The sequence below is a fragment of the Labrus mixtus genome, chromosome 17, assembly GCF_963584025.1.
Source record: "Labrus mixtus chromosome 17, fLabMix1.1, whole genome shotgun sequence".
Classification (NCBI taxonomy): Eukaryota; Metazoa; Chordata; class Actinopteri; order Labriformes; family Labridae; genus Labrus; species Labrus mixtus.
This window is the reverse complement of record NC_083628.1, coordinates 4,685,095-4,697,270: the sequence shown is the minus strand read 5'-3', so window position 1 is coordinate 4,697,270 and position 12,176 is coordinate 4,685,095. Positions and strand designations below refer to the sequence as shown.

Here is a 12,176-nt window from a genome sequence, read left to right as displayed (position 1 = left end):
GCGCACCTGTGCAAGCGCTGCTTCTGGCTACAAAGCTTGAACTCATACAGCGTTACATGTGTGACCCAGCTTTTTGTTTTCGCCTAACTGAATATACTAGGTAGGGAAATAATTAACAGGATGCAAACGTATGATGTATCTCTGGCCACGGCTTCAGAACCGTCTGCTACACCTGCGACATGTCAGTCAAGAAAAGTGATGTCTGGAAGCACTTCGACCAAAACGATGGAGTTAATGTGCAGTGCAAGATATGTGGGGTTAAACTTGCATACCAGAGAAATACTAGTTCGATGCTTAACCACATGAGCTTAAAGCACAAGGAGAAAACAGCGGAGACAGAAAACAGGCAGTCTCGCATCACGTCATTTGCTCGCCCAACGACGTAGCACACGTCGTTGTTAGTGACGTCGTTGAAATTGAAATCGCTTTCTGTTGTTGATTATTTATTTATATTTATGTTTAAATATTGGATGTTTATGCCATTTTACAGGCACAAAGTCTACAATTCCGGTCCGGGAGGTCCGTGTCCGACAGACCCTTTTTTTTGTTCACGGTTAAAAAGAAAATAATAAAAATAATCCGCGAGTACTCGTTCATTAGGTAATTCGAGTACAGGGATTACTGTAAATTCCCATCCCTAGATGCTAGTTTGTAAAGAGTTGCTATGAAGTGTACACCAGCTTGGTTGTTGTTTAATGTTTGTCTTATATTTGTTCTATGTCAGGCTGATATAAAAACACTGAACCCTCTCCCTCCTCTGTTATTTATTTATTTTTATTTTTTACAGCTCGTCAGTTCCAGATCCTGCAGCTCAAGCCTTCACTACAGTTTCTTCCAACCAAGCTAAACGAGTGAGTATATCAGCTGTCCCATTCTCAACAGCGCTCAAATTTAACTTTAGCATGTTACGTTCAACCACAGAGGTTTGGCACTTTATAAATAAAACTGTTATATAGCCTGTCAGTGGTGGTCTTACCGTTCTTGATTTAAAATTCAGAGTCCTTCCAGTCCGAGGCAGAGACAAGACAAGACCAATAAAAATTATTTTGATTCCGAGATGACACCGAGACCTTCAAAAAGTCTTGAAAACCAAGACCGATTTTGAGTGCTACAACCCTAGAAACACACATCTGTAGTTATTTTAGGCTTGATCTAATTGTCCGAGGAACACGTTAGTTGGTTAAAGAAATATTTAAATATCAACTTTCTGTTGAAGTTGAGGTTTCCAAGCAGCACTGCAGGGTGCACCCATAAATAATCGTCTTCAGTGTATTTTTTTTAACCTAGGTAAATCCTCAAAACAAAAACAAAAATTGGAGTCAGGGTTCCTCTTCTCTTAACTCGACGTGTGAAAACTCACAGATAGACGATAGTTCTGGTGAGAAGATGCACCATTAACGGCGTGGGTGAGAAACGTCCCAGCTTCCTCCCATGTCGATGTTACAAGTCACAGCCGGGCGGCAGGGGAACTCCTCGCACAAATCTTCGTCACTGTTCAGGCTCAAGTTCAGCTCGACGGGGGAATGACCCAAGATTTCTCAGATCTCCAAACGCATGCATACAAACACACTCACTGACTTTACCCAGTTTGTTCAAAGAAACCTGCAAAGTGCTTATCTTTAACTCAAAAACATTATTGCTGTAAAGTGTTTTTTTTTTTCTGTATCATGACTTTGAATCATGAAGCTCTAACAGACCGTTTCTTTGCAGACTCCTGTACAAGGTATCCCTAAGATGTCTTCTGTGTTTGGTAAGAACGGATCATTATAAACTTAACATGTGCATAATTGTCTTTTTTTTTTACTGTTTACATTGTTTTCTTTTCTTACATTTAAACAGCTAACTTTGTTTTGAAATGATACAGACATAAATCAGATGTGACCTGATACCTTTTATACAACTTTTACTGACTGCATGAACTTCTTCGTCTTCCAGGTCAGCCAGCCAAAACAGATGTTTCTGGATCTCCTGCTAGCTCAACAGAGCAAAGCACCGTCAAAGGTTTCGCCTTCGCGTCAGGGTGAGTCCACTTTTGACAATTCAAGTAGCTGCTGAAGTATAAAGAACGACAAAAACATTGTATATTCATTATTATTATTAATTTTTTTTACGATTTATTTTTGGGCTATAACCCTAGCCCAATGGAGGGATAGGACAGTGGATAGAGTCAGAAATCAGAGAGAGAGAGTAGGGAATGACATGCGGGAAAGGAGCCACAGGTGGGATTTGAACCTGGACTGCCCCCTTGGAGGAGCAAAGCCTTCATACGTGGGGCGTGGGCATTAACCACTGCGCCACCAGTACCCCGTATTCATTATTATCTTAATGTCAACACAATGTTAAATCATAAAAATAAGATGATCTTGGCTTAAAAGCATTTTTGGACATATATGTATCATAATCCCTCTCTCGTGTTCTTCCTTAAAGCTGAAAAATTGTGATGAAGATATGATTTGGTTCAATCAGCTTACATTTTCCATCCTGGTATTTATTTTTTAGATATTTTGGTCAAGGGCTGAACAATACTTTGTTGAAACATCTTAATTGTGATATGGGCATGAGTTAATAATCACATCGCAGGACGTGCAATATCAGTAATGTAATCTGAAATTAGACAATTTGTTGATAAAGTTTATCTTCAGACTACAAGTGTTGCTGGAGCATTTTGACCTCTTCAAGCCTTTCACTCTTCATGCACCTTGCTATTTTGTGAAGTTGTGCCAGAAAAACCCCACTCTTCTTCTTCTGTAACCTGAAGCATGTCAAGCTGCCACTAATCTACAATACAACTCTGACATCATCATCAGTGGCCAGCTAACAGAGTCTGTGTCCCCTTTCATGTTGGATGTAGACGTGCAGGCAACACTGCTGCCGTCACACATACCTGGACAGTATGCTCAATGCAGACTCCTAATTATACGAGGCGTATATGAAATGAGTGTAGCAGAACCTTGTACCAGTGCTTGTTAATGCTGCGGCCCCACATACAGTATGGACTGTTTGCGTAAAGGATGTGCCAAAACTTGGGGCAGCACCAGGCTAGTAAAATGGATTTTGTCCTTAAATTGGGATGGGCCTTTGTTTGAAGTTTTACGATATGTGAGGAGAGAAAGAGTGGGAAGTGTAATGCTGGATCAGGAGCTGAACCTGCGACTAATGCAAAAAGGACAGTTGCCTCTGCACATGCGGCGCCCACTCCACCAACTGAGCTAAACGAGCGGCCAAAAAGTTTGATTTGTTTGAAATTTTATCTGCGGTATGTATACATGAAAAAGCACACTGCATCTATCTGGTATAATTTCCTTCAATATGTATACCGCAGAAAGAAAAATATTGTTGTGTGCAGCCCTAGTTTGGTCTACATTTATTACATTATCACTGCTCCTGATCTAAGCACACACTGTTTACTGGCCCTGAAGATGCTCTCACTGTAGATTCACTGTGACTTACATTTTCTCTTACAGATCTTCAGGCTTCAGCTTTTCTGCGACATCACAAGGTAAAACACAGCTGCTTGTTTTCAGACAGTTGAGGATTTATGCCACAACATGCATCATTTATGTTTTTTCCATTTAATGTATTTTGCAGCGAAGGATACAAATAAATTCGCTTTTGGTGGAAATGGCAAAATGATGTTTGGCCAGACTGCAGAGGAGCCGTTCTCACACACCCCGAAGTCCACCTCCCCTGCTCTCGGCACTGCGTCACCCACCCTGCCTGCAAACGCACAAGTAGAAAGACCCTCCTCCGCCCTCAGGGTTGATCCACAGCCCCCTAAGATAGCTGGAGGAGAGACTCTGGGCATTTTTTCCGGGCTACGTGTTGGGCACGGAGAAGAAGCTAAAGATGCATCCATAAAATCTGCTGCTGCTGCTGCTGCGTCGTTTGCATTTGAAACTGGACTTAGCGCAAGTAAAGTAGCAGCACCATTTAGCTTTGGTCAAGTTCTGCAAAAGTCTGCAGAAGATTCCACAGGGGTGGATTTGTCCAAAGGGGCGGCGTCAGGCAGTCTGTTCAAACCCCCCGAATCGACCCCAAAGCCGGCCTTCTCTGTTCCTCCATCTAGCGCAGCCACCTCGGCTTTACCTACGACCTTCAGCAGTCTTCTTGCTGCTTCCTCAGAGCCCACGGAGCCGCCAAAGGCCACACCACCGCCGTCAGAGCCCACACCTCCACCTGAAAGAGAACCTGATCCTGAACCAGCTATGGAGCATGCAAGTCCGTCAGTAGTACCCGGGCCCGCCGCAGATTCCACCACCACAGAACCCACTGCAGCTGCAGTTACAGCACCAACACCTGCACCAGCTGCACCCACCACTGAGCCACCCCCCTATATCCCCCCTCCAGCTGAAGTAACCCTTCCACCACCACCATATACATCGACGACAGAGGCCACTCCAGACAGCACTACCACTGCTCCTGCACCCCCTTCGACGGCTGCCCCTTCAGCCGTCCCACAGGCAGCTCCAGCAGTGTTTCAGGTACCCAGTTCTGACAAACCAGGCTCCATTTTTACCCAGCCTGCACCACCAACAACAGACAGCAGTACTGTTGAAGCCACGCCAGTGATCACTACGGTCGCCACTGCAGCCCCTACTTCCACCGCTACAGTTGTTAGCAGTACAACAACAACTACAGCTAGCACCGGGTTTGGACAACCTGCTGCACCGCCAGCTTCCTCAGCCCCTGCAGCCCCGGCAGCAACAGGGTTTGGTTCAACTGGCTTTGGCGCAGGAACTGGTTTTAACAAATCCGTATTCGGCCAAGTGAGCGGCTTTGGCCAGCCTGCCAGCAACACGGGAGCAGCCAGCGGCTTTTCTTTCGGCCAAACGGCATTTGGAGCAACTTCTAACAGCGCGACTACCGGAGGGGGTCTTTTTGGTGCCGCAACTGCTAGCAACGCAAGTTCCTTCTCTTTTGACACAAGCAGCGCCAACACAGCCAGCAGCACCGGCTCAGGACTGTTTGGACAGATCACAGCGCCAGCTTTCGGTCAAAGCTCAGGATTTGGACAGGGGACCGTGTTTGGAAGCAACACGACCACATCCTCGTCTTCTGGATTCGGCTTCGGGCAGCCCTCAGGTGAGAATGACTCGGCACATAATTGTCCTTTTTTTCTGTCGAGTTATCTCATGAAACATTTGTGTAACTCAATACTTTTGTAGCTCTAATAGGGTTGTCATGATAGCAGAATTTTAAACTTAGATATAAGATCGTTACCTGTTTCAATACCACAGAAACAAATTCAGAAGTCCAAGGCACCTATAACTTTTTAGTTTTAATCTAGCCCCAATTCAAGGCAAACTCCTGCAAACTGTCTAAATTGCACAAATGCATTGGCAACATTCTGTACCAAATGCATTAGTGCTCTTTTTCTTTAGGTCATAATATGTCTGAAGATCTATAGTTTTTTTGTTTAAGCTTCTGTACTTCTTGATACAATTGATCGTTGAATAACAGTATGATTTTAAAACATGACAGCCTTAAGATACAGAATGAAATGAGACATTGTGTATCTGTCAGTAAGAGTGCAGGCTGATTCTTAAATGCTGTGTTTCACTAGAACCTGCCGCAGCCACTAAATTTGGAAAACCTTATCGACCCAAATACATGAATTACATCACATCAGGATTGTAAGCAAAGAAATATTGATTTATAAATATATAAATAAAAGAGAAACCTCTGGAATGTGCCTTCTTAAGATAAGACATCTCACCTTAAAGTCACATCCTCAGTTCATCGACTAAATAATGAGATCCTTTAGATTGAAATGACACCTTCAGGTTTTTTCTTTTCCATAGTGATGAGTCATTAAAACCCCAGTCAGCCAGGCTTGATTATAACTTAAAATTGTATTGTCTAATCAGAACTACACAGCAAGGTACATTTGGTTGTTTCTAACAATAGGCTTAACATTGACCTACAACCTCTGAAGTATGTTGTTATGATTTGTCAACCTGGTAAACCTGCTCATAATGTGGAGAGTCGAAGTGGAATGTGACACTTCCTTTGGTGTCAAGGCCAGCAGCCTGCAGGGGGGAGGAGATCATGTCGTCTGCAGTATACTTCCAGTTTAAACGGGTGGAGGTGTGGCAGCTTAAGTATAGAGGCTGGCATGGTGGGAGTTGTCCCATTCCCAAAGATTCCCTAAATTCCCAAAGCGGTTTGGGAATGTCTGAGTCTTGGTGGACAGCTGATGTTAAAGTATGAGCTCAGCAGTTAGACGCAGCTCTACGCTTCTGCCTTCTAGGCCTGCACATGAGAAAAGTATGCACTGCTATAGCAGTGTTTAATATTGTGATAGGGATATGAAGCGTGACAAATAAACAAAAATGTTAGTATACTATAGTGCATTTTAGCACTTTTTTTTAAGGCCCGACCGATATGAGATTTTTTGGGCCGATATTGATGTCGATAGTGGGGAGACAAATAACCCAATACAGATATATCCGCCAAAATCTTTCTATGTTCTATGTTCGTTCTTTAGAGATAGATAAATACAGATAGACATTTATTGTGTTGATCCCTCAAATGCAGTTATCAAACACTTGTGGAAACGATATACTGTATAAAGACTCAACTGGAAAGTAACATACGTGCATCTCCGCCTGACATTCTGGAGAGTGAAAATCCTTGTTGTAATCCATACAGCACCCTCTGTTGGTGAAAGCCAGAAAGAGAACTGCTAGTTTAATACAATGAAACTGGAATGAAAAGCTATTTGACTGGTGAATGAATCGAATAATATCAACGCATATCTGCGATAAAATTGGCCAATACCGATATTCGCTGGATACATTAATATCGGCCAAATTATCGGCCGGCTGATTAATCGGTTAGGCTCTACTTTTTATCTAACACATTACCTGTGTTTGTAACTTGTTTTTCTTAAATCCAAAATAAAGCCCAAAAGTATTTTTTTTTACCACTAAATTGGCACAAATTAACCTGAGGGTAACTGATAGCTGGCTTAATTTCATCAGGCTGCGTCATAACGCTGTGACAGCCTCGCCATTATATCCAGGCCTCTGTCCCTCAGGTAAAATATACACATGCTGAGTGAAGAAGCATCGTTTGTTTTCATAAAATATTGTTCTTATTTAGTGCAGTAAATTCAGACTTTTGCCATGTGTCTATTGTAATAAATTGTGCAGCCCCACTGTCTACAGATTTAAAGGAGGGCAGAGTTTCAGAAGCTAGCTCGTGCTTTGTATTACACATGCTCAAGAGAAGGAGGTTGTCGGGTGGTGACAGATTTTTTTCTTTTCTTTTTATCACAGCTTTTGGCACTTCTGCCGCACCTGTGTTTGGCTCACAGCAAAGCAGTGGCAGTGTGTTTGGACAGGTAGGATTCACTGATTTTTATTGATATATAAAGAAGCCCATCAATACGACTGTCTTTCTTCTGAACACACGTTATAACAAAACAACATTTCTCTAGCCGCAGCAGCAGCAGCAGCCATCAGCTGGTGGAGGTTTGTTTGGTTCAGGTTCAGCCAATACAGCGGGCTCAGCTGGTGGTGGAGGTTTCTTCGGGGGCTTGGGAGGCAAACCGAGCGAAGAAGCTGCAAACAAGAACCCATTTGGCACCGCCGCGGCCCCTGGAGGGTTTGGACAGACGACTCAGCCAGGTAATATGTCGATGGACTTTTCAGTGGTTGCTGCACCTTAGCCATCCTGTTGGAAAAATTTAGATGTATCCGCTGATTTGTCCTCTAGGAACCAACAGTCTGTTTGGCAGCAGCGGTGCAAAGACCTTTGGGTTTGGACAGACCGCCTTTGGTGAGCAGAAACCCAGTGGGACCTTCAGCACTGGTACAGCGAGTGTGGCATCGCAGGGATTTGGCTCCTTCGCTTCTCCGGCAAAAGCAGGTATGGCTGGCCTCAACTTGTTCTTGATTCTAAAAAGTTCTGACTGTCTTTGCACGAGAGAAAGACGTGTTTATAAATGTATTTGTAAATCACTTATATCTTGCCTTATAAATCACGTGTATGCCCTGACCAAGTGGACATGCATCCATACATTTTATTTATTCAATTTTCATGTGATATCAGGCAATTTTTTTAACATACTTAATTAATTAATCCCTGAGGAAAATTCTCTTACAATCTGTTAAATGAGAGACACGCTTCTCACACACACAGGCCTGAATCACACACATGCACAAACAGGACATGTGGACATGCACTAGTGGAGAGATGTCAGAGTTGTCAGGAGTTTGTTGCCAGACCATATTGTGGTACTCACTGGGACTTCAACCGGCAATCCTCCGGTTCCCAACCCAAGTCCCTACAGACCTGAACTAGTGCTGCCCCAAAATGGACTTGTATAGCGCTATTTCTAATCTTCTAGACTGCTCAAAATGATTCTAAACTACATGTCACATTGACGTAGCTCAAAAATCAGGGTCATGATAAATCATGATAATTTGATTGTGATTATTAAAAAACGATGAGTCACTAATTTCACAACATCTGGATCACATGCATTTATCAACCCTTAACACTCTGATCCAAACGTGTACCACCTCTGACACAATGCCTATGGACAGAACGAGCGCAGCAGAGCACTCAGCACGGTAATCGCTTAATCTCGAGTATCTTGTTTCCATGATCGTAAGAAGCAAAAGTTGAAACCGGATTAAGTGCTCAGGGCTTCATTCACCCGCTCGCACCACATTCACACGCCGATGGTTACATTAAGCGCCCAGCTGCTCGTTAGTACTATTCCATTCACACGCATACCGACGCTGCTTGTGGCGTATTTGCTGCTTTCTATGCAACTAAACATCTACAACAAGTCCATCCCCAGCTTCCACTTTTTGAAAGGAGAGCTACTTAATAAGATACTCTGATCCACTTTATGAAAGTGTCACTTGTTTGTGCGTTGTGTAGACATTTTCCAGACCACACTTTCTTCATACGCTGCCTAAGGGCGGAGTAGGGGTAAATTATCAATCGAATGACTCCTAGCATTGTAAATAGAGCTGTTGTTAGAGATGATTTCCACGCTTGTAATAGCAATATATGATCTTCTCTGGCTTCAGGAGGGCTTTGGTGTAATGCTGCATGAGGCCCCGTGATAGTGAGAGGGCTGCAGCTCACCTATACATAATCCCATTTTGCACAGCAGGCGACTCCTGACATTGCTTTCTCCTTTATCGTCTCAGTTACAAGTCTCAGTGCCCTTATCGCGTCAGCCCAGCAGAGCACAGAGTGATGAAGTCATGCTCCAGTGTTACCTGCTCCAATACCGCTGATGCAACGTTACCTCTGAGCAGTGCTAAGTCACAGTGCAATGAGTCAAAGATGTGATGTATTTATTTCACAGTCAGGTGCACATACAGTGAAATACACATACAGCCTGAGGGAATGATTTTCAGATACATTATTTAAAAAAAATAAAATTTAAAGCCCCTGTGAAGAGTTTTTAACTGGTCATGAAATTAATACTGATGCCTCTTTATGACCTACAAAAGCAAAAGAGACCTTCAGATTAAACATTGACTATTTCTTTATTGTTCTTTTTAATGCCTGTAACTGCTTGCCGCGGGGTAGGTGTCACATGGAGAGAATTACAACAGGCTACAGGGACATTACTTTTTACATTACATTATACATAGAACTGTCAAAATAAAGCAGGATGTATTTTTTTTAATTAATTGAAAGGACACAATCAACAGAGATAAGAGATACAGCTTTGTCCACAGGCGGGCGCCTAATATTCCTCACAGGAGCTTTAAAGAATCCATCTTGGATAATTGCTATTCAATGAAGCTACACTGTTATGGGCAAAAGTTGTGAGAACACACTTTTTTTTGCGGTAAAGGTCTTTGCTATATTGTTTAAGATCCAGTCTTACCACCATCTCTGGCTTTTGTATCTTGAGGTAGCTCACGGACCTGGGTTGGAAACCGGAGGGTCGCCGGCTCAAGACCCTGTGTGGAGAGGTGGCAGTTCACTTCCTGTGCTTTGCACCTCTGCAAAGCACAGGAAGTGAACTGCCCTTGAGCAAGGCACTGACCGCCCCTCTCCCCCAACACTGACATCTCTCCATTAATGCAATTTCCCCTCACGGGATTAATAAAGTATCATGCAGCTCCATGCATGGTGAGAAAAGGAACACAATGTGTCACTCAGTGTGGGCTGAGTAAACAGCATTATGATTTAATTTAATGAATCAGTTCATTGACTCATTAATTCTTACAACGTTGGAACATTTTAAGAAACAAACATGTGAACTCATCCGTCTTGATGTTTGACAAAAGATTCTAAATGCATGATTATATGCCACCTGTTTCATTTTAACTTTACTCTTACTGCACCGTGAGTGAGCAGTGGAGTCCAGTAATCTCTGAAAAGTTATAACGTTTATTTTAATAATTGTCTGGAAAATGAACTCCATCACACCAGATCATTTTGTTTTTAAAGTCTTATTTTAGCTTTTTGCTCTGTTTTTTTTTTTTTTTTTCCCTCCACAGTTTGTGCATTTCTAGCTATAAGTCGTTGTAGTAGTAACCATCCGAACTATCGCTTAGCCCCTCTGGTACATTGGCACGCCTCGGCTCACTATAGCCCCATCACTGGCCCACACACACACACACACACACACACACACACACACACACACACACACACACACACACACACACACACACACACACACACACACACACACACACACACACACACACAGAGTGTAATCTTGTTACATTAGCTCAATCAATTATTTATTGGGGCATGCTGGTAGCCAGGCTGTAATTTCAGTCCAGCCTTTCTCCCCTGCGACTCCTGCAGCTGAGGCTTTGAGTTGGTGTGAAGTATCTCCATCCCGTCATTGTGCTGTCGGCGTGTTGTCAAAAAACATGGGGTGGTCATGTTGATGAAGGAGTCAAATAAAAAATGGGGTAAAAAAGCCATCCACAGAAGAAGTTCAGTATCACACTCAGGAACACAGAGAATCAATACTGAAGGACCACGTGACTCTCTGAAATGTTCTGATGCTTTGCAAACTATTAAAGCCCCTCTCTGCTCTTTCCCGTCTTCAGGTGGTTTTGGGAGTGCTCCGGTGTTTGGGAGCCCCCCGGCCTTCGGCAGCTCCCCTGCGTTTGGTGGCGGCGCTGCGTTTGGAGCGAGCCCCTCCTTCAGCAACAACATGGGCTCCTCCGCCGGTAAAGTGTTCGGAGAGGGAACAGCTGCTTCCAGCATGGGAGGATTTGGGTAAGAAATTGAAATTGTTCCATGAAATGTAAAAAAAAAAAAAAATGTGTTCGGTAGTTTATTTTTGGGTGTTACATTGTTGCAGTGAGAAAACAGCAGAGAATGTCATCAGGCTTTTTTTTATTGCACACAGAGGAGGCAGCGGAGCAGCAGGATTTTGCCTGCAGCGCGGGGAAGAGCGCTTTATTTTCGCGACCCGAACATCTGGGTTCTCTTTAACTCGATGCACAATCACAGAAGCATAACGCATGAACTAGTGAAGGGAAGCATGCACGACCATTGTGAAACAGTCTATTAACATGGTGATGACAGGATGAAATTAAACAAATGGAGCGAGTTTTGAAAGCAGCGTTCATTTAAACCTCGTCTGAATACCAAGGGACGCTTTTATGCACAGTTTAATACACTTGTTATAAATCTGGGGGAAAAAAATGTATGGGATATGTGGAAGTGTCCGCTTGAGGCTGGCTGCAAAAACACCAGAAGTCACATACACACCATTTAAAAACATTTTTTTAGAATAGAAATTAAAATGTTTACGGCCTGGTTAATAAAACAAAATAGATCTGATTAACTCATGTCTCCATTGGCACACTCTGTACACAAACGGGGGTGAATTTAAAAAAAAACTCATCCGATTTCTTTTATGAAGGATAAGCATTATTCGCAATAAAGCACGTAGCTGACCTGATTGACAGGCGGGCGCAGTGTAACGGTTCGTCAAGAAGCTTAAAACCCGCCTCAGCTCCAGCTCTCAGCCTGTCGTTTGGTTGTCTGAAAGTTAGAGTGAGACAGCAGTTCCAGCATGGCGACTGCCATCGATGGGACTCCAAAGCCCCCTGCAGTATGTGACGTCAGAGAGATAGGTGACGTCACGCAAGCGTCGTCCATTTTTATGTCCAGCCTTTGGTTTTAAGTGTATTGAGCTTCTCGGCGTAGGGCCTTTCTGGGTGCTG

General features: G+C 43.3%; 2 protein-coding genes across 4 annotated transcripts in view; both read left to right on the top strand.

Annotated features, from left to right (window-relative positions):
- The window catches only part of LOC132992056 (transmembrane protein 250), a 131,890-nt gene that overhangs the window by 64,341 nt on the left and 55,373 nt on the right, over positions 1-12,176 (top strand). The window lies entirely within an intron of this gene.
- nup214 (nucleoporin 214) overlaps positions 1-12,176 on the top strand; it is a 53,139-nt gene that overhangs the window by 20,180 nt on the left and 20,783 nt on the right. For all 3 annotated transcript variants that reach the window (XM_061061153.1, XM_061061151.1, XM_061061150.1), the window contains exons 25-33: positions 788-851; positions 1,711-1,750; positions 1,936-2,020; positions 3,465-3,499; positions 3,589-5,082; positions 7,281-7,345; positions 7,442-7,631; positions 7,720-7,872; positions 11,049-11,220. In XM_061061153.1, coding sequence (XP_060917136.1) covers positions 788-851; positions 1,711-1,750; positions 1,936-2,020; positions 3,465-3,499; positions 3,589-5,082; positions 7,281-7,345; positions 7,442-7,631; positions 7,720-7,872; positions 11,049-11,220 — 2,298 coding nt within the window. The remainder of the gene's footprint in view (positions 1-787; positions 852-1,710; positions 1,751-1,935; positions 2,021-3,464; positions 3,500-3,588; positions 5,083-7,280; positions 7,346-7,441; positions 7,632-7,719; positions 7,873-11,048; positions 11,221-12,176) is intronic.